The 22,020-nt window shown below is 42.0% G+C and overlaps 1 protein-coding gene across 1 annotated transcript; it reads left to right on the forward strand.

The window, feature by feature from the left end:
* Positions 1-10,182: 10,182 nt before the first annotated feature.
* On the forward strand, positions 10,183-12,906 carry TPBG (trophoblast glycoprotein). The gene is made up of 2 exons (XM_040428693.1): positions 10,183-10,456; positions 10,777-12,906. The coding sequence occupies exon 2, from the start codon at positions 10,988-10,990 to the stop codon at positions 12,176-12,178; it is 1,191 nt and encodes a 396-aa protein (XP_040284627.1). The 5' UTR covers positions 10,183-10,456; positions 10,777-10,987; the 3' UTR covers positions 12,179-12,906.
* The last annotated feature ends 9,114 nt before the right edge of the window (positions 12,907-22,020 follow it).

Below are 22,020 nucleotides of genomic sequence, written 5' to 3' on the forward strand. Positions count from 1 at the left end.
TTCCGCATCTCTGGATTTGCAGACCCATTGAAGTGAATGGGTCGGTAACCGTGATGCGGATTGCCCATGGAATGGCGCCCGTGTATTGTGGATCCGCAAATGCGGTCCGCAATACGGCCATAGAGCGCACATGTTCGTGTGCAGAAGGCCTAACTTTTAGCCCCCTTAGGGGGCTACAACCTGGGATCTTTTATTCACTTGTCCCATTCACCCTAACAGAGATCATTTAGGGTGAATGGCATTCTGACACGCTTCCTGCTGAGTTGTGCCTAGTGCACAGCTTAGCAGAAAGTTTACCATGGCCCAGGCTGTCATGGTAACCGATTGGAGCCCCGTGACTTCACTGCGGGGGCTACGATCGGAAGGCAAATGCAGAACTAATCACAGATCTTCAAATCAGATGCCTCTCTTAAGGTATTGCATGATGGGTAAGCATCTGTAAGCATGCCTGTATTTCTCAGCATTCAGGACACTATTAATCCTGACCAAACCAGCATCTCCATTTACTGAAATTCAGCCCCAAACTTGCAAGGACGCTCCACCATGCTTCACTGTTGCCTGCACTCATTATTGTACCGCTCTCCAGCCCTTTAATGAACAAACTGCCTTCTGTTACAGCCAAAAATTTCAAATTTTGCCTCATCAGTCCAGACCACCTGCTGCCATTTTTCTGCACCCCAGTTTCTTTGTTTTCATGCATAGTCGAGTCGCTTGGACTTGTTTCCCTGTTGAAGATATAGCTTTTAGGCTGCAATTCCTCGATGAAGATCAATTCTGGCCATACTTCTCTGAACAGTAGATGGGTGTACCTGGGTCTCACTGGCTTCTGTCAGCTCTGAGCTGAAGGTACTGCTGGAAATTATCTGATTTCTAGGGGAAGTAATCATGATGTGTCTTTTATTTGCCGCATTTAGTTTCCTTGGCTGACCCCTGCGGTCCTCAATGTGGTCAGGATTAATGGTGTCCTCAGTTCTGATAAATACAGTGCAAATACTTGTTCATCATACAATACCATCAGACAGGTGCCTTACTGGCTCCAAATTTATTTAGGACAATGACCCCAAACACACAGTCAATATCATTAAGAACTATCTTCAACGTAAAGTAGAACAAGAAGTTTTGGAAGTGATGATGTGGCCACCACCAAGCCCTGATTTCAACATCATCAAGTCTGTCTGGGATTACATGAAGAGACAGAATGATTTGAACAAAACTACATCCTCAGAAGATCTGTGGGTGGTTCTCCAAGATGTCTGAAACAACCTCCCTGTCAAGGTCCTTAAAAAAAAACTGCATGCAAGTTTACCTACAATTGATGCTGCTTTGAAGGCAAATGGTGGTCGCACCAAATATTAATTTGATTTAGATTTCTTTTGTTCATTCACTTAGCATTTTTGGTCATTGATAAAAATAAACTATTAACATTTCTATTTTCGAAAGCATTCTTACTTTGCAGCATTTTTTCCCACACACCTGCCTTAAACTTTTGCACAGTACCGTATACTATGATATATTGCCTTACTTATGTAATATGAGCTTGGAAAGCACAAACACGTGTTTAGAGCTACTAATAATAAGAAGCCCCATGGGGCTCACATCTCTGTAGGGTATAGTGTAGCTTTCAAACATACTGAATACAATCTTATAAAATCTTTTTCCCATATTGAAATCAGTATATGACGTAGACAGGGCGCTTTCACCGACTATGATAAAAATAGCATGTGATTAGTATGAAAAATTTAACATGGGATCTAATCTGCTTGCGAAGCAACAGCCAGATGATAAATTGCTTTATCCTTTACAAATGATAGGACAGAAGCAGGTTTCTTAACAGTGAGGAGGAACTGGAGCTGTATAGATGCTAGTAAATAAATGAGCAAGCGATGGCTAGGAAACAAATCTAAAAGCTGAGGTATTCTATTATACCAATGAAGTAACAATATAGCGCTCAAAAATCATACACTGAAGATAAAAATCCAAGAAATAAAATCTCCTAATATTCTTAAAGCATATCTACATTGCAGACAAAAAAAGCCAAGAATTAAAATCTCCTAATATTCCTAAAGCATATCTAAAATGTTATTTTATTCTTCATGATTCAATAGCATAAATGATAATAGTGAACTTTGTAATATATTTTATCATAGAAGGGTTATAGTTGCCTTGTCTATGTTTATTTACCTGCTTCTACACTTATTCATCACCCCACCACCATCAACTGTCACTGTCTCCAAATTGACAGAGCAAATCCGTACAGAGAACTATATACACTGCCCACTGAAGACTATGGGGAAGGTGGCGGAGGACAGGCTGCACAGAGACCGGACATGGTGGCAACTACTAATGGGTGATTTATCTCTTCCCAGAGCTGGATCATCAGAAGAAAAATCCTCCAGTTCTGGGGTGAGATACATCACTCACTCAGTGCCACGGCCTCCTCTGGTCTCTTTGCCTAATGTTTGCTGTAGCCTAATCTCTCCTCTATACAGACCTTAGCATATGGATTTGATTAGTCAATTCAGAGACAGTAAACAGGGCAGGGGCTGGGGGGTATAAGTGATGAACGTGTACTATTATTTAATAATGTATTGTTATGAGCAGCAATTGTGGACCCACATGCCAATTAGCCTGGTTTGACTTTGGACTAGTCCTAAGGACATTATCGTGGTGGTCCCCTGGTTTTCACCCTTCACTCCAGTGGAGCTACCAGGTCGCTTACCTCTTGGAATAGAACCAGTGAAGTTGGCTGCTGAACCATCTGCCCAGTGATCTCCAGCCCTGTACTGCATGAGTGCCAACCGCACTGCCAAGAGATTTTAGGGCCAGTCGTGATTATATCTATTCTGCCTGACCGTGTCGATAAAATCGGTGGGGGCTCAACTGGCAGAGAAAAGGATTGATGCCTCCAGGTGCAACAGCAAGGACCTCGTTACACCAGGTGACTCATTAGCATAAACTAAAAAGGGTTATTTCTCTGAATATGGGCCACAGATCAAGATGACACAAAGTGGACTGGAATCAGAGGAGAAGCGCACATCTATACATGGAGAAGGATTCCTTGAAAGGTCTGTGGTGACAGATTCCCTGTAAGATGCCTCCCATCATTTTGGAAGAAATCTGGATGTCTATGCCTAGAATGCTGCCCACTAGTGGTCACTTACAAAAGGTATGCCCTGTATATTTGCAATATTTCCTTGATCATAAGAAACTCTTTATATAAACCATGTCCCTTCAGTGTCAAAAGTACTCCAAATTTTAGTATTCATAGAGCTGCTGCATAGTACTGAAGTTTTTATGTGGACTCTGTAGTATTTCTAGACCTGCCACAAGGTACCAAAGTTCTTATCTGGAACTTGTATTTCTAGAGCTGCCACATGCTACTGAAGTTCTTATCTGGACTCTACAGTATTTGTAGAGCTGCCATATGGTACTGAAGCTCTTATCTGGACTCTACAGTATTTTTAGAGCTGCCACATGGTACTGAAGTTCTTATTTGGACTCTAAAGTATTTGTAGAGCTGCCCCATGCTACTGAAGTTCTTATCTGGACTCTACAGTATTTGTAGAGCTGCCACATGGTACTAAAGTTCTTATATGGACTCTGTAATATTTCTAGAGCTGCCACGTGCTACTGAAGTTATTATCTAGACTCTGCAGTATTTGTAGGGCTGCCACATGCTACTGAAGTTCTTATCTGGACTCTACAGTATTTGTAGAGCTGCCATATGGTACTAAAGCTCTTATCTGGACTCTACAGTATTTTTAGAGCTGCCACATGGTACTGAAGTTCTTATTTGGACTCTAAAGTATTTGTAGAGCTGCCACATGGTACTGAAGTTCTTATCTGGACTCTGTAATATTTCTAGAGCTGCCACATGCTACTGAAGTTATTATCTAGACTCTGCAGTATTTATAGGGCTGCCACATGCTACTAAAGCTCTTATCTGGACTCTACAGTATTTGTAGGGCTGCCACGTGGTACTGAAGCTCTTATCTGGACTATACAGTATTTCTAGAGCTGCCACATGCTATTGAAGCTCTTATCTGGACTCTGTAGTATTTCTAGACCTGCCACAAGGTTCTTATCTGGACCCTGTAATATTTCTAGAGCTGCCACATGCTACTGGAGTTCTTATCTGGACTCTGTAGTATTTCTAGAGCTGTCATATGGTACTGGAGTTCTTATCTGGACTCCTAATATTTCTAGAGCTGCCACATGCTACTGAAGCTCTTATCTGGACTATACAGTATCTGTAGAGCTGCCACATGCTACTGAAGCTCTTATCTGGACTCTGTAGTATTTCTAGACCTGCCACAAGGTACCAAAGTTCTTATCTGGACCCTGTAATATTTCTAGAGCTGCCACATGCTACTGGAGTTCTTATCTGGACTCTGTTATATTTCTAGAGCTGCCACATGCTACTGAAGCTCTTATCTGGACTCTACAGTATTTGTAGAGATGCCACATGCTACTGAAGCTCTTATCTGAACTCTACAGTATTTGTAGAGATGCCACATGGTACTGAAGTTCTTATCTGCACTCTGCAATATTGTTAGAGCTGCCACATGCTACTGAAGCGCTTATCGGGACTCTGTAGTATTTTTAGAGCTGCCACGTGGTACTGAAGCTTTTATCTGGACTATACAGTATTTGTAGGGCTGCCACATGCTACTGAAGCGCTTATCTGGACTGTAGTATTTCTAGAGCTGCCACATGGTACCAAAGCTCTTATTTAGACTCTACAGTATTTGTACAGCTGCCACATGGTACTGAAGCTCTTATCTGGACTGTACAGTATTTGTGGAGCTGCCATATGCTACTGAAGTTCTTATCTGGACTCTGTAGTATTTCTAGAGCTGTCATATGGTACTGAAGTTCTTATCTGGACTCCTAATATTTCTAGAGCTGCTACATGCTACTGAAGCTCTTATCTGGACTATACAGTATTTGTAGAGCTGCCACATGCTACTGAAGCTCTTATCTGGACTCTGAAGTATTTCTCGACCTGCCACAAGGTACCAAAGTTCTTATCTGGACCCTGTAATATTTCTATAGCTGGAGTTCTTATCTGGACTCTGTAATATTTCTAGAGCTGAAGCTCTTATCTTGACTCTACAGTATTTGTACAGCTGCCACATGCTACTGAAGCTCTTATCTGGACTCCTAATATTTCTAGAGCTGCCACATGCTACTGAAGCTTTTATCTGGACTATACAGTATCTGTAGAGCTGCCACATGCTACTGAAGCTTTTATCTGGACTCTGTAGTATTTCTAGACCTGCCACAAGGTACCAAAGTTCTTATCTGGACCCTGTAATATTTCTAGAGCTGCCACATGCTACTGGAGTTCTTATCTGGACTCTACAGTATTTGTAGGGCTGCCACATGGTACTGAAGTTCTTATCTGGACTCTGTAGTATTTTCTAAAAAAGTATCAAATTTATTATGGACAACAGACACAACAAGAAATAATTAAAAACATTGTATACAATGAATCTGGGCCATGTGCGCAAGTCATATACACATGCCCGCCTGACTCACCACAACAACATGAACATTCCCCCACACATACAAATGGATAAAGAAGTAAAGTGCATGTAATCCATCAACAATAAAATTATTGGAGAACTATAATACTTATCATTAAAGATGACGTAGTGGGGGTATGCGTGGTGGTCAGGAAACAAGCCCAACGCGTATCGCCAGGCTCTGCTGGCTTCCTCAGGGGTGAGGAAGCCAGCAGAGCCTGGCGATACGCGTTGGGCTTGTTTCCTGACCACCACGCATACCCCCACTACGTCATCTTTAATGATAAGTATTATAGTTCTCCAATAATTTTATTGTTGATGGATTACATGCACTTTACTTCTTTATCCATTTGTATGTGTGGGGGAATGTTCATGTTGTTGTGGTGAGTCAGGCGGGCATGTGTATATGACTTGCGCACATGGCCCAGATTCATTGTATACAATGTTTTTAATTATTTCTTGTTGTGTCTGTTGTCCATAATAAATTTGATACTTTTTTAGATGTGCGCCTATTATCTCGGTATTCTTTTCTCTTTTGAATCATCTAGAGCTGTCATATGGTACTAAAGTTCTTATCTGGACTCCTAATATTTCTAGAGCTGCCACATGCTACTGAGGCTCTTATCTGGAATCTACAGTATTTGTACAGCTGCCATATGGTACTGAAGCTCTTCTCTGGACTCTACAGTATTTGTAGAGCTGCCACATGCTACTGAAGCTCTTATCTAGACTCTGTAGTATTTCTACACCTGCCAAAATGTACCAAAGTTTTTATCTGGACTCTGTAATATTTCTAGAGCTGCCACATGCTACTGAAGCTCTTATCTGGACTCTACAGTATTTGTACAGCTGCCACATGCTACTGAAGCTCTTATCTGGACTCTACAGTATTTGTAGAGCTGCCACATGCTACTGAAGCTCTTATCTGGACTCTACAGTATTTGTACAGCTGCCACATGCTACTGAAGCTCTTATCTGGACTCTACAGTATTTCTAGAGCTGTCATATGGTACTGAAGTTCTTATTTGGACTCCTAATATTTCTAGAGCAGCCATATGGTACTGAAGCTTTTATCGAGACTCTGTAGTATTTTTTAGGGCTGCCACATGGTACTGAAGTTCTTATCTGGACTCTACAGTATTTGTAGAGCTGCCACATGCTACTGAAGCTCTTATCTGGACTCTACAGTATTTGTACAGCTGTCACATGCTACTGAAGCTCTTATCTGGACTCTACAGTATTTCTAGAGCTGTCATATGGTACTGAAGTTCTTATTTGGACTCCTATTATTTCTAGAGCAGCCATATGGTACTGAAGCTTTTATCGAGACTCTGTAGTATTTGTAGGGCTGCAACATGGTACTGAAGTTCTTATCTGGACTCTACAGTATTTGTAGAGCTGCCACATGGTACTGAAGTTCTTATCTGCACTCTGCAATTTTGTTAGAGCTGCCACATACTACTGAAGCTCTTATCGAGAATCTGTAGTATTTTTAGAGCTGCCACATGGTACTGAAGCTTTTATCTGGGCTATACAGTATTTGTAGAGCTGCCACATGCTACTGAAGCTCTTACCTGGACTCTGTAGTATTTCTACACCTGCCAAAAGGTACCAAAGTTCTTATCTGGACTCTGTATTATTTCTAGAGCTGCCACATGCTACTGAAGCTCTTATCTGGATTATACAGTATTTGTAGAGCTGCCACATGGTACTGAAGCTCTTATCTGGACTTTGTAATATTTCTAGAGCTGCCACATGGTACTGAAGCTCTTATCTGGACTCTGTAGTATTTCTACACCTGCCAAAAGGTACCAAAGTTTTTATCTGGACTCTGTAATATTTCTAGAGCTGCCACATGCTACTGAAGCTCTTATCTGGACTCTACAGTATTTGTAGAGCTGCCACATGCTACTGAAGCTCTTATCTGGACTCTACAGTATTTGTACAGCTGCCACATGCTACTGAAGCTCTTATCTGGACTCTACAGTATTTCTAGAGCTGTCATATGGTACTGAAGTTCTTATTTGGACTACTAATATTTCTAGAGCAGCCATATGGTACTGAAGCTTTTATCGAGACTCTGTAGTATTTTTAGGGCTGCCACATGGTACTGAAGTTCTTATCTGGACTCTACAGTATTTGTAGAGCTGCCACATGCTACTGAAGCTCTTATCTGGACTCTACAGTATTTGTACAGCTGCCACATGCTACTGAAGCTCTTATCTGGACTCTACAGTATTTCTAGAGCTGTCATATGGTACTGAAGTTCTTATTTGGACTCCTAATATTTCTAGAGCAGCCATATGGTACTGAAGATTTTATCGAGACTCTGTAGTATTTGTAGGGCTGCAACATGGTACTGAAGTTCTTATCTGCACTCTGCAATTTTGTTAGAGCTGCCACATACTACTGAAACTCTTATCGAGACTCTGTAGTATTTTTAGAGCTGCCACATGGTACTGAAGCTCTTATCTGGGCTATACAGTATTTGTAGAGCTGCCACATGCTACTGAAGCTCTTACCTGGACTCTGGTACCTTTTGGCAGGTGTAGAAATACTACAGAGTCCAGGTAAGAGCTTCAGTAGCATGTGGCAGCTCTACAAATACTGTATAGCCCAGATAAGAGCTTCAGTACCATGTGGCAGCTCTACAAATACTGTATAATCCAGATAAGAGCTTCAGTAGCATGTGGCAGCTCTAGAAATATTACAGAGTCCAGATAAGAACTTTGGTACCTTTTGGCAGGTGTAGAAATACTACAAAGTTCTTATCTGGACTCTGTAATATTTCTAGAGCTGCCACATGCTACTGAAGCTCTTATCTGGATTATACAGTATTTGTAGAGCTGCCACATGCTACTGAAGCTCTTATCTGGACTCTGTAGTATTTATAGAGCTGCCACATGCTACTGAAGCTCTTATCTGGACTCTACAGTATTTCTAGAGCTGTCATATGGTACTGAAGTTCTTATTTGGACTCCTAATATTTCTAGAGCAGCCATATGGTACTGAAGATTTTATCGAGACTCTGTAGTATTTGTAGGGCTGCAACATGGTACTGAAGTTCTTATCTGGACTCTACAGTATTTGTAGAGCTGCCACATGGTACTGAAGTTCTTATCTGCACTCTGCAATTTTGTTAGAGCTGCCACATACTACTGAAGCTCTTATCGAGACTCTGTAGTATTTTTAGAGCTGCCACATGGTACTGAAGCTCTTATCTGGGCTATACAGTATTTGTAGAGCTGCCACATGCTACTGAAGCTCTTACCTGGACTCTGTAGTATTTCTACACCTGCCAAAAGGTACCAAAGTTCTTATCTGGACTCTGTAATATTTCTAGAGCTGCCACATGCTACTGAAGCTCTTATCTGGATTATACAGTATTTGTAGAGCTGCCACATGGTACTGAAGCTCTTATCTGGACTTTGTAATATTTCTAGAGCTGCCACATGGTACTGAAGCTCTTATCTGGACTCTGTAGTATTTCTACACCTGCCAAAAGGTACCAAAGTTTTTATCTGGACTCTGTAATATTTCTAGAGCTGCCACATGCTACTGAAGCTCTTATCTGGACTCTACAGTATTTGTAGAGCTGCCACATGCTACTGAAGCTCTTATCTGGACTCTACAGTATTTGTACAGCTGCCACATGCTACTGAAGCTCTTATCTGGACTCTACAGTATTTCTAGAGCTGTCATATGGTACTGAAGTTCTTATTTGGACTCCTAATATTTCTAGAGCAGCCATATGGTACTGAAGATTTTATCGAGACTCTGTAGTATTTGTAGGGCTGCAACATGGTACTGAAGTTCTTATCTGGACTCTACAGTATTTGTAGAGCTGCCACATGGTACTGAAGTTCTTATCTGCACTCTGCAATTTTGTTAGAGCTGCCACATACTACTGAAACTCTTATCGAGACTCTGTAGTATTTTTAGAGCTGCCACATGGTACTGAAGCTCTTATCTGGGCTATACAGTATTTGTAGAGCTGCCACATGCTACTGAAGCTCTTACCTGGACTCTGTAGTATTTCTACACCTGCCAAAAGGTACCAAAGTTCTTATCTGGACTCTGTAATATTTCTAGAGCTGCCACATGCTACTGAAGCTCTTATCTGGATTATACAGTATTTGTAGAGCTGCCACATGCTACTGAAGCTCTTATCTGGACTCTGTAGTATTTATAGAGCTGCCACATGGTACTGAAGCTCTTATCTGGACTTTGTAATATTTCTAGAGCTGCCACATGGTACTGAAGCTCTTATCTGGACTCTGTAGTATTTCTAGAGCTGTCATATGGTACTGAAGTTCTTATTTGGACTCGTAATATTTCTAGAGCAGCCACATGGTAATGAAGCTCTTATCGAGACTCTGTAGTATTTCTAGAGCTGTCACTATCTGTAGTTAGTAGTTATGGAGGGCGAGGGCTGCAACCCTTGAAGGAGCACTTATAAGAAACACCTAAGCAAAGTTCAGCGAGGAGGATTCTAGTTGTCTATCAGCTCTGCCCTCTGTCCGTGCATCTCCAGGAGCTAGCACCAGGCTGCAGCCTCCAGAGCTCCGGGGGAGGAGCCAAACACAAGACGCTCCCATCTCAGGGAAGGGTGTTCACAGGCCGCGCACTACGCCTTTTGGAGGTACCAGTGCACGGATGACGCTGTGGTGTGGCAGCAGCACCTCGTGTGGAATAGATGTAGCGCAGTGAGCGTCTGGTGGAGCCCAGTTTGGAAGATTAGGTGTTTCCTTCACTTTACTTACCGACTCCCCCTACAACTCGTAGATCCTGGTGGTATCTCCCGGAGAGGCAGGACCGGGGAGCAGCAGCAGAGCGGAGTAAGAGGCTGGTGTGAGCGGCTGGATGTGGAGGAGTCGCTGCTTGGAGACCAGTGCCAGGAATTCTCAGTAAATAAGGGGAGACTCCAGGTAAAGTCGCAGAGAAAGCGCAGGGTGGGCACTGCGTGATGTGGAAAGTGTCTCATGAGGTGGGAGAAGTTCTGGAGACTTGTGGTTTTGCCTGGAGTTAGCGGTGCCCACTCCAGTCACAGTTTTTCAGGATGGGGAGTGGTAGTAATGGTCGTCTAGGAGTGAGATGCAGGGGGAAGGGGGTTACTCCTAGGAAGATGATCAAGGGCGTGGAGAATGTAACCTGAAGCAAGAACAGGATGAGGAGATGCCAGGGTTCTGTTCTGGGAGGTAGTGTGGGCTTTATCCCTGTTTGACTACTCTGTCTCTTTTTACTTCAGGTTTCATTGAGGAAGTTCTTCCCACTCCTGGAGATATCTTCAAGCGCCTGGCATTGTGTGGTCCAGGGGTAAGGTTCTGGCACCAGAAGGAACGCTGCTCACATCGTGCTTCCCTTTCTTCTGCCTGTTACTGCTGGGAATTCACATCGGACGGTATCACAAAACCCTCTATACGGGGGAAACCTGGGGTTACAACACAATAGCAGGGGCGATGCCTTCCTTTCATGTACCCTCTTTGTTGGAACTCTGGAGGAGGGGGTCTGGACTAAGAAATATGAAGGGGTTGCTATTACTAGTCATAGTGTTTGTGCAGGCTTTGGGTAGTGTATGGTCTCAGTCCGAACAACAGATTCAGTGCCCCAAATCATGCGAGTGTTCGGATTTAGCCCGGACTGTGAAATGTGTGAACAAGAGTCTAAAGGAGGTGCCCAAAAACCTCCCATCTTATGTGAAGAATCTCTTCATCACGTACAACAACATACACAGTGTGCAGGAGGGATCCTTCAATGAAGTCTTAACGAACCTTACCAATCTCAGTCTAAGTAGTAACCACCTCCAGGAACTGGGCAGAAACACCTTCAGAAACCTTCCAGGTCTACAGCATCTGGATCTTAGCAACAATAAGTTGGCCAATATTAGCGACTTGTCCTTCCAAGTTGGTGGTGGCCTTAGCAGTCCACTGCTGGAGTTGAACCTCCGTAGCGCTCTCTTCAATGAGTCCATGATCTTCTTTGTGGCTGGTGCCCTGCAGAATGGATCGTTAAGTAACCTCCAGAAGCTAAGCTTGAGTGGGAACAATCTAATGTACTTGCCAACGGACATGTTCGGTTCATTGCCCAGCCTAACACACCTTGACCTGAGCAACAATTCCCTGGTCAGTCTCCGATCTGGGATTTTCACCAACCTTGACAGCCTTGAGACTTTGGATCTGAGAAACAACTCTTTAAAAAACCTAAGGAATGCAACACTTTTCGATTTTTCCAGTCAACCTGCTTTGTCCGTGTTCCTCGAGGACAACAGCTGGGTCTGCACCTGTGAAATTGAACTATTTCTTAACTGGCTCAAGGACATGACAATAGTGAAGGATTCATCCAGCTTGCTTTGCTCCGAGCCAGAGAAGATGAGGAACATTTCATTGCTTTCAGTTAAAATCTCTGAGCTCGAGTGCCCGCCATATCCAGATGACACCAGCTTACAAACCTCCTATGTTTTTCTGGGTATCGTGCTAGCCCTCATCGGAGTGATCTTTCTGCTCGTCTTGTATCTGAACAGGAAAGGGATTAAAAAGTGGATTTACAACATCCGAGATGCATGCAGAGACCACATGGAGGGCTATCACTACAGATACGAGATCAATGCAGATCCCAGGCTGACAAACTTGAGCACAAACTCTGATGTATAAAGAATTTTTTGGTGGACCAGAGCAACACTTTATCTATGCATGAACTTATTGTACAGATAATGCATTTAACCGTGAGCTTGCTCTCTTCACTCCCTGCTGCAGAAGTAGACAATGGCTCCACGCAGGGCTTCTGAATGCCTCCATCTGACTGTGAATTTATTGCTGCTTTCTAATTTTCTCTGTACTGTAGAGTCTGGACTTCGCATGCTGACCATCCACACAGAGCAGACTGGTTTTGCTGTTCATAGGATGCCACTCCTAAAAGAACAATGTTGGACAGTAGCAGAGCAGCAACAAGACTTAGCTTTTTATCTTTTACTTGGTTTCCTATCGGTACCACCCGTTGCCAATCCAGATACCAGTCACTGACAACTGCCTCAAGATATGTTTCTTTTTTTTTCCTTTTTTTTTATTTTTTCATTTCTTTTTTCTTTTATATACTGGTTTGTGAGAATGCTTCCAAAGTTGCAGTTCTTTTGCATGTCTAACATGAGGAGCTATACAGCAGCATGTACAATGTCTCCCTGTTTTTAATGATTTGAGATCCTTACTTGGAGAACATCAACAGTAATACTTTTGCACTGTTTTTTGTAAAAGAGATATGCAGTTTATATCAAATCCCAAATTTCTATAAACTGCGCCCGATTTTAATAACTCAGACTCAATAAAGAATATATTAAAATAATTAGTGTGTGGATGTTTTCTGCCAAAAGATCTTCCACCTACATGGTGGGTGTTGTGCAGGAAGCAAGTCGGGGTGAGGCAAAAGGAATTGATGTATTTTGTCTTATGTGGAGCTGCCAAGTCTTGTACAGAGGAGGTGGACATGCGAAAAGGATATTTGCAAGCGCTCCTTTTAGTAGTAACCAGTATCACCATCGATATATGTACATACAATGACAAGGAACCTGCAATAAGTCTGTGTAAATACTTTTTGTATTTTTTTATTAGTATACCAATTTGTGCTTAACATAATAATGCCTTGACCTGTATGTTGTGAACTGTTCAAAGCGTAATAGTAAATGGCAATAGGATGAACAATACAGTCTATGGCCTTGAGGGTCGGTTAACCCATTATGTTTATGTGCAGATTTATGCTTTTCCAGTAGTATTTAGCAGTGGTGGTATCTGGTTTGCATGTGAATGATGTTTTCTACTTGGATGGGGCAAATAATGGACTTCTCTCTCTACCATTTATTATCAGAAGGGTCTTCTGATGGCCTACAAGCCTCATTTACTAATACCGATTTTAGAATTTTTTTTCAACCATTTTTGTTTCATCGTTTGAGATGATTTCTGTGACTTTGTGTAGTTTCTGCATTTTGCCAGTACATAAGTGAACAGCATGAAATCTCCTCTCGCAATGTGCCATTCTCTTACTGTGCAGATGGGAGCCTGAAGTTCAGTCCTGGTTTATTGAAGTTTACTAGGAAATGCCGGAGCTTCATGCATAATAATGGAAATCTGCTCTTTTAAACTTTAGGCTTCTTTGAATTGAAATGTAAATTGTAACCTAACGTTGATGTTGGCCATCAACATATAAATGATGTCTTAATCCGGATAATAATAGATTGTAGATATTCTGGAGAACAGTAATTACCTTCCCCATGTATAACAAAAGAATGTAATCTCAGCAGCTTTCTGTGCCTGCCATGGAGTATTTATCCCACCGAAGTCCTAGGGCAGTGGTAGAGTTGGGACTCTATACTCTGAATGTGTGTGTATACCGTACTATAATATACTGTCATAATCTGCTCACTCCGGAACAGTGCCAGTCAATGTAGTCTATGATGAGTACATGAAATATCACATAAGGGCACTTTCACACTTGCGGCAGAGGATTCGGCGGAGCTGCCTGCCGGATCCGGCAATCCGGACGCAAACTGATGGCATTTGTCAGGCGGATCCGTCTGACAAATGCATTAAAATACCGGATCCATCTCTCCGGTGTCATCCGGAAAAATGGGTCCGGTATTATTATTATTTTTTCCGCATTTTTAAAGGTCTGCGCATGCGCAGACTGGAAAGCTGGATCTGTTTTGCCGGAACACTTAATGTAAATTAATGCCGGCAAGTGTTCAGTATTTTTGGCTGGAGAGAAAACTGCAGCATGCTGCGGTATTTTCTCCGTCCAAAAAACGTAAGAGGGACTGAACTGATGCATCCTGAACGGATTGCTCTCCATTCAGAATGCATTAGGATCAGTTTTTTTCCGGTATTGAGTCCCTGTGACGGAACTCAGTACTGGAAAACAAAAACGCTAGTGTGAAAGTACCCTTAACCACCTCTTGGGAGGTGTGCTGTTTGATCCTGATCATATCCACCTCCTTGTATTTCATCAAAATGTCGCATTGTAACTCTTTTGCCTTTGTTTGACCGACAGTATGCTTCTGGTTTCATAAAGATGGTTGTAAATGAGTTCTCCTAATGTGTTACTAGAAATTCTGAAAATTATGTAAAACACAAACTATATAATCAATTTCCTAGCATTTTGTGAACTGCTTCAAACCTCAGATTATTGGGTGGGAGTACTTTAAGTTGATTTCCTAGTAGTGCGTTGAGTGTCTGAAGGATCGATGTAGTGATTCAGCAGAAGTCTTAACCCACATCCTTCATCTGCTTTGACATTCTCTTGTTTTCCCTGTGGATGTGATTGCTGTTCACAGGGGCAAAGTATCACTTTGCATTGAATGGACTCTAAGTAGCAGAATGGAATCGCAAGAAATCTTGATCTCATGACTTTCCATGGCAAAGCAGTAGGACTAATAAAGTTCTGTTTTGTTGTCCGAATCTATAAAGAAGTTTGATTAGATGTTGTCCTAGAGGGTGGAGGGACTTTTATTGAAGTAGACCATGACAAATCTATTAGTTTTAGTTTTCATCTGACATTGAAAAGTACGATGATATACCTAACTTCAGACTTTCTGGGGGGACATTTGTAAAGGAGGAAGTTCTTCTGATGTGTTCACAGGAACGGGATGCATAGATATAGACTGAAGGACTTAGACAATCTGTCTCAAATATTATCCTTTTATATGAGTGATGATTTGGTTGTTACCCAGTGGTCAATGATTTTATACCTTTTTATATTTGCATGGTCACTCATTGCGACTTCTCATGTTACAGATCTTACTTTTCACATTGAGACCTTTCACATGAATAACACATTTCCAAGCTGCGTATTTTAGTGGTCACTCTAAGGCTACTTTCACACAGTGTTTGATAAGTGATTGTGAGCCAAAACAAGGTGACAATCTTTCCATTAAGGTACATTCACGTGACGGTATTTATGGGTCCACATCAGATGCAGACCCATTCATTTCAATGGTGCCTCAAAAGATGCGGACAGTACACCATGTGCTGTCCGCATCTGTGCCTCCGTTGCCCCACAAAAAAGAGAGAGCATGTCCTATTCTTGTCCGCACTTTTTATCATAGGGCTTGTCATGTGCGCAAAACATACGGTCATGTAAATGTACCCTTATACATTATCTCTGTGTAGGATCCACTCCTGGTTCTTGCTCCCAATCACTGGTCAAACACTATGTGAATGCGGCTTGATAGATTTCATGGGTTGAATTTTCTGCTCTTGCTCTGGTGGAACTCCATTGGAGTATTCTATGGTATAGCTTTTTCTAAACCTGCAGATGTCACTGTTGATACTTGTGCTAATGGGGAAATTGAGCTAACAAATGTTTAACTCTACCAAGTGCAAGATTCAGAGTATCGCAACCAAACTCAATTAATGGATTCATTTTGGGAATATGCAATGTATTTCCTGGACTTGCAGACTGCGTCTTACATAGACATAATTGCAAACAACTGTTGTCTGCTGCACAGATGTCAGAGCTTCGACCTAGAAACATGGAGCAGATTCAGGAGCATGTTTTCCTGCCTGGTTCTTAAGATACTCGGGGAGATTTATCAATCAATCTGCAACAAAAAATGAGTGCAAAATGCACTAAAATTACAAGCCATCTAGTTTGTGCTATACTTATCACATGCCAGCGTCAGTATTCACTCCATGAAGAAGGATTCACGCCAAAATGGAAATCTAGGGTACAGCCAGACGGTCAGGTTTCTGCATGCAGTTTTGGAAGCGTGCAGAAACCTGACCGCGTGGCCGTACTTTTAGGACCGGCACATTTATGAATGTGTTATCAGAGAGAAGGCGCAGATATAGACAATGTTGTAAGCATACACCAGACAAGTGTAAACTCATGAAAAGTCACCCATTATTATTATTTGAAATTGCCACTATTGCGGACAAGAATAGAACATGTTCTATTTTTTTCCGGAGCCGCGGACCGGAAGATTGGCAGCGCGCTCTGGAAATGCGGAAAGCACACTGTGTGCTGTCCGCATACATTCCGTCCCCATAGAGAATGAATGGGTCCGCACCCGTTCTGCACAATTGCGGAACGGATGCGGACCACAATTGCGGACGTGTGAATGGAGCCTTAAAAAAAAAAAAGTCCCAGCCTCCTGTAGAACTGGCCATATTCAGTACTTCCTGCTCATCTCCCACAAACTGGTGTAAAACTGTTGGAAAATGTTGCAATTTCAATCAAAATGTTGCAAATCTGCACTTCATGTTCATTATACTCTGTACGACATTTGTTAAATTTGATCTCAACTTTTCACCACTTTGATCCCCAGCTCTAAAAGCTAGTCATGGCACATTGTGCCAAAATTAATAAATCTCCCCTATTGTCTGTTTATTTATTTTTTGCCAAATTATAAACCTATCGTAATTATTGTCACACAAGGAGGGAATTCTTCTAACCGTCTCGCTGTGTGCATGACAACAAATGGAATGGAAGAATTTTTATTTTTAAGAAATGCTGTGATGTAGTGAGTGCACCATGTAGTCAGGTCAGTGGAGGGTGCCCATCCATCATTACCGTTACGTTGCATGATCTGATCGTCCTCTGATTTTCAGAGGTGGTACATGTGTCAGGATAAAACCCGATCATAGGAGGGTAATTCCTGGGCAGAGTTCAACCATGTATGTGCACATTAAACAACCTAATATTTATTTGCTGGCTAAGAAATCTTTATTATAGGAGCCTTTTAAACATTTGCATGAACATATCTCATAAGTGTCAACCTTATTATTTTTTTTTCCAGTAGTCAAGCTAGTGAACAAGAGCGTTGGACGGCATCCAAACATTTAGACCAAGGCACTGTGGAGCGACTAGAATTGTACTGAGAGTTGTAGTTGTGCTGCTGCATGTATCAGCGTAGTAAAACAAAGTGGGCCTAAGCAGGACCCTCGTTCTGTTTTCACTGGCCACAGGATGCAGTCTTAAGAGTCCTACAAAAAAATATTCTACATTTTTCAAACCAGCACCTTGATCCGAATACTTTTGTAATTGCATGTAATTAAAAATGTATCATAGCCAATGTGTTATTCAGTGAAATCTATCTGTATAGCGCCACCTGCTGTTTGCCCTTTCTCTAATTTCTCTGTCCTGCTCACTGAGTTGACCTACATGCTCAGTTCCATCATTCAACTGCTTCCAGCTGCAGCAGAAAAGAACATTCCCCCCTCCTCTCTCTTGAGAAAGTGCACTTTCACACTCGCGTTTGGTGCGGATCCGTCATGGATCCGCACAGACAGATCCGTTCAGATAATACAAACGTCTGCATCCGTTCAGAATGGATTATCTTTGTTTGTATTATCTTTAACATAGCCAAAACGAATCCGTCTTGAACACCATTGAAAGTCAATGGGGGACAGATCCGTTTTCTATTGTGTCAGTGAAAACGGATCCGTCCCCATTGACTTACATTGTGTGTCAGGACGGATCCTTTTGGCTCAGTTTCGTCAGACGGACACCAAAGCAGCAGCGTTTTGGTGTCCGCCTCCAAAGCAGAACGGAGGCAAACTGATGTATTCTGAGCGGATCCTTATCCATTCAGAATGCATTAGGGCAAAACTGATCCGTTTTGGACCGCTTGTGAGAGCCCTGAACGGATGTCACAAACGGAAAGCCAAAACGCCAGTGTGAACGTAGCCTAAATCTGGCAGAACAATTGCAGCAATGAATGTGCAGATCTCTGGACCCATGTGAGGTACAGGGCTGGTTCTGTTAGAAAGAGATTGTCACGTACCATATGATGTCTGATTTTCATTTTTACATTACTCATGGGATAACCCCTTTCATATAAAGCACTGCCCTTCCAGAAATGCAGTGCAATGTATCTGGTGTGGCTTTACCTCCTATGCACGTCCTTTTCCAAGCAGATTACCGGGATGATGACAGCAGCAGGGCAATGTGACTGTTTTCTTCTTGTGGGAGGGTATGACTCATGTAGTTGAACGCACATCGAGGTTTGACGGTGACAAAACTACTTTGTGAACCCAGAATAACAAAAAATTAACTGCTCAAAGTAGTAACCTGAGGTTTGTTAGGGAAGTGCGCGGTGCTGAGAGAAAATAGTGTATTTCTTCAACTTGTGAATGAAAATAATAGATAAAGTACATAGTGCCAGCTACATGCGCTACAAGGCCAGAGCGCCTTCCTGTAATAGATTTTACTAACACTACTTCCGTCTATCATCTTGTATTATAGTGCTTTATGTGCTGATTCACTCACCTTATGTCTTCGTGTAATGCAGGCTCCACGTAACATTGAACGCGTTACAGTACAAAACTCCATTTCTTTAACTAAAATACACGCCAGGGCTTTTTTTTTCCAATGAATTCATTACTGCACGAAAAAAATAAGAAATCTGTGTGGCAAATGTAAAACTGTATCTGGGGTCCAAAATGCTATGCTAAGCATGGTCTGTTGGCAACGGTCCTATTCACGGACTGCACCGTTAGTGTATTGTTTTGTGATATCCAGACTATATGGCGGAAACACAGTCCGTATCGAGTTCAATGAGATGATGAAAAAGGCAGAACATGTAGATCTCTGTCTACCCGTGAAATACTTCCTTTTCTGCAGTGCCAAGGTGAATGGCTGAAACATATGGGTTCTAGGAGTAGTGCAGATCTGCAGCTTTCTCCTAGAAGTAGAAATGCGGAGTCCAGCTATAGGATCACAGTTGCTGATAGCATCTAATGTTGCTGCTATGTGCCTGGTCTCCAGCTTCAGTCCACAGGCATGCACTGGTTTGGATCCTGCTCCGAGTATTCCACTGGAGAAGCTCCAGCTACAAATGGCCTCTAGCCCCAGCCTTAGAAATCTTCTGCTTTTTCTATTTTATGTTTTTATCTCATTGCTGTTTAGATTCTCATTTCTATCACATGCCGTTAGACTGAATTATGCATATGACTTCAGGCTTTTCAGATCTTTTAGGATGATAGCATCCTATATCACAATAGCTGATTAATTTCATCCATACTTCTATTTTAAGTCTACAAATACAGCTTATTCACTATCTTGTCTGAACTCACTGGTATTTTATAGTATGGTTCGTAAAACGACATGTACTGCCTCCAACCTCTGTTACCTGGAATATACCGTGTCCAGCAGAAGAGCACAATTCCTTTGATTTCTGACAGTCAGTGCCTTTCTTTGTCTTTTTATATTTATATATATATATATATATATATATATATACATATACATTTTTGCCTTGGCGCATGGGGGTTCAATTAATAACGTAATTGTAATTATACTGTAATTGTAGCGAATGTGTAGCAATTGGTGTTTCACTGGGCTGTGTGCTGGGCAAAATGCATATTTTATGAATATGTTATGAGGTTTCTATGAATGTTCTGTAATTATCTTCTACTGTAATTACTAATAATAAAAGTGGTATACGATAAAATAAGCATAATGTTTATCCTTCTAGTCTTATTCTAGTTTACTATAGGATATAATGGACCCCTGCTGTTCACCGCTGGACACTTCTCTATAATGATAATGGAATATTGAACTGATCCCCATAATCTTGCTAGGAATGCTAAGAATCTTCAGTAATTCGTTGCTTTCTACCTAGCAACCTAGAAGAGAGACGAGTGGCATCCAGAACTTTTGCAATAAGAAGGTCTTTGTAATGCAGAGAAGACTGACCTAACAGCAGTGAAAGTCACCCTCCACCATATAATTAAAGAAGAGCCGCCACAGGAAGGCAACTTTTCCTTTAAGAGGTTTTCCGAGATTCTGATATTGATGACTGATCCTCAGGATAGGCCAGCAATATCAGATAAGCGGGGGTCCAAAACCCGGGACCCCATCACGCAGCTTACCAAGCACAGCGCCATCCATTGTATAGCAGCTGTGCTTGGTCAGCTCAGCCCCATTCATGAAGCCCTAAACTGGCAGTGGATCCACCAAAGTTATGAAGAGGCGCCGGCCACTTTTTAACTTCGGCCTATCCTCCGCCAGTTCTAAATGTTAGACAGCTTCCGAGCTCTCTTACTCTTAGACCTTTTTTTACACCTGAAACAGGCTTTTTTAGACCTGGCGTGCGTGGGGAGAATTTGTAGTTTGCGGCGCCACTAACTACTGCGACGCAATCTACTCCTGAAATACGCCTAATTTAGGCGTAATTCAGATGAATAATTGAACCTTTATGTGGTTAATGAACATGAATCGTGCTAATTGTCAACTATTCTCCATTTTAATTTTTTTATGCTTATATATCTTGGGTTAATATAACCTCTTTGAAGAGCATGGATTTTAGGCTGAACTAAGAAATATAGGGGCACATTTATTAAGACCAGCGTTTTAGACGCCACTCTTAATAAAGGTCCATAGCTGGCGGTGGTTCCCGCCAAAGTTATAAATAGGCGCAGGCCCCTCCATAACTTCCGCACATCCAGTGACAGTTCTAAATGTAATACAGCTTCCGAGCTGTCTTACATTTATATAATTTTCACCTATAACAGGTGTAGAAAATGGTTACGCCTATAGCAGGCATAGAAAATGATAAATGAGACAGGCTTCCTGCCCGTCCACTTCCCCGCTCACACCTCACCGACAATTCTAGGTCCGGCATGAGCAGGGCAAAGTCGCAGATAGCAGAATCTGCGCCTCAAATACGCCTTTTAGGTGTATTTTAGATTTGTAAATGACCCCCATAGTCTGTTTTCTTTGGTTCTTTGTCATGTCTGTATGTGTACATGTATTTTCCATACCATTATGCTTCTGATTGGTTGCTTTAATAAATGCTTGTGATTGGACATATTAAAAAAGATGGCTAAAGGGAAGGGGGGGATAGACCCCCAATGTGCAACTAATAAAATTGCCTCTACGGGCGTTGCCTGGCAGAGAATCCTTTAACCAGAAAAGTGTCTGGGTCTTTGATTCTTAGGTCGACCACATCCCATGGCACTTGGGGAGAACTTATTAACCAATTTGAATCCTACAGACAAGCGAAGTGTAGTCCCCTAGTTTGGGACTTGTCCTAAATTGCAGCGACACTGGCCTAGGAAGATCACTGCAGCTTTTTCAAACAGCTGATTGGTGGGGATTCGAGGAGTTGGACCCCTGCAGATCTGATGTTGATGAACTATCATGAGGATAGGCCATCAATATAAAAAAAATAAAAAATTTAAGCCTCATGCACATGACCGTATGTGAGAACTGTGTCATATAAACCCTAATGTGGCACTCCTAGGCCTCTTTTACACAATCAGTGTAGCCTCCATTCCTGGTTTTGGTTCACAATAATGGAAATCACTGATCAAACACTGATTGTGTGAAACGGCTTTAGTTCTAGATTTATGATAGAGGCACAAATATGTAGCTATAGGAAAGAAAATTCATTGCAACTAATGGAGAATACACATACCACAGTGGCACATGGAGCTGAATATGGGTCAGTGCTACACTCCATGCACTGATGTATTCCTCCTTGTGATTGAGTAAAGTAATAGTATAA

The sequence above is a fragment of the Bufo bufo genome, chromosome 4 (assembly GCF_905171765.1).
Source record: "Bufo bufo chromosome 4, aBufBuf1.1, whole genome shotgun sequence".
NCBI classification, from domain to species: domain Eukaryota; kingdom Metazoa; phylum Chordata; class Amphibia; order Anura; family Bufonidae; genus Bufo; species Bufo bufo.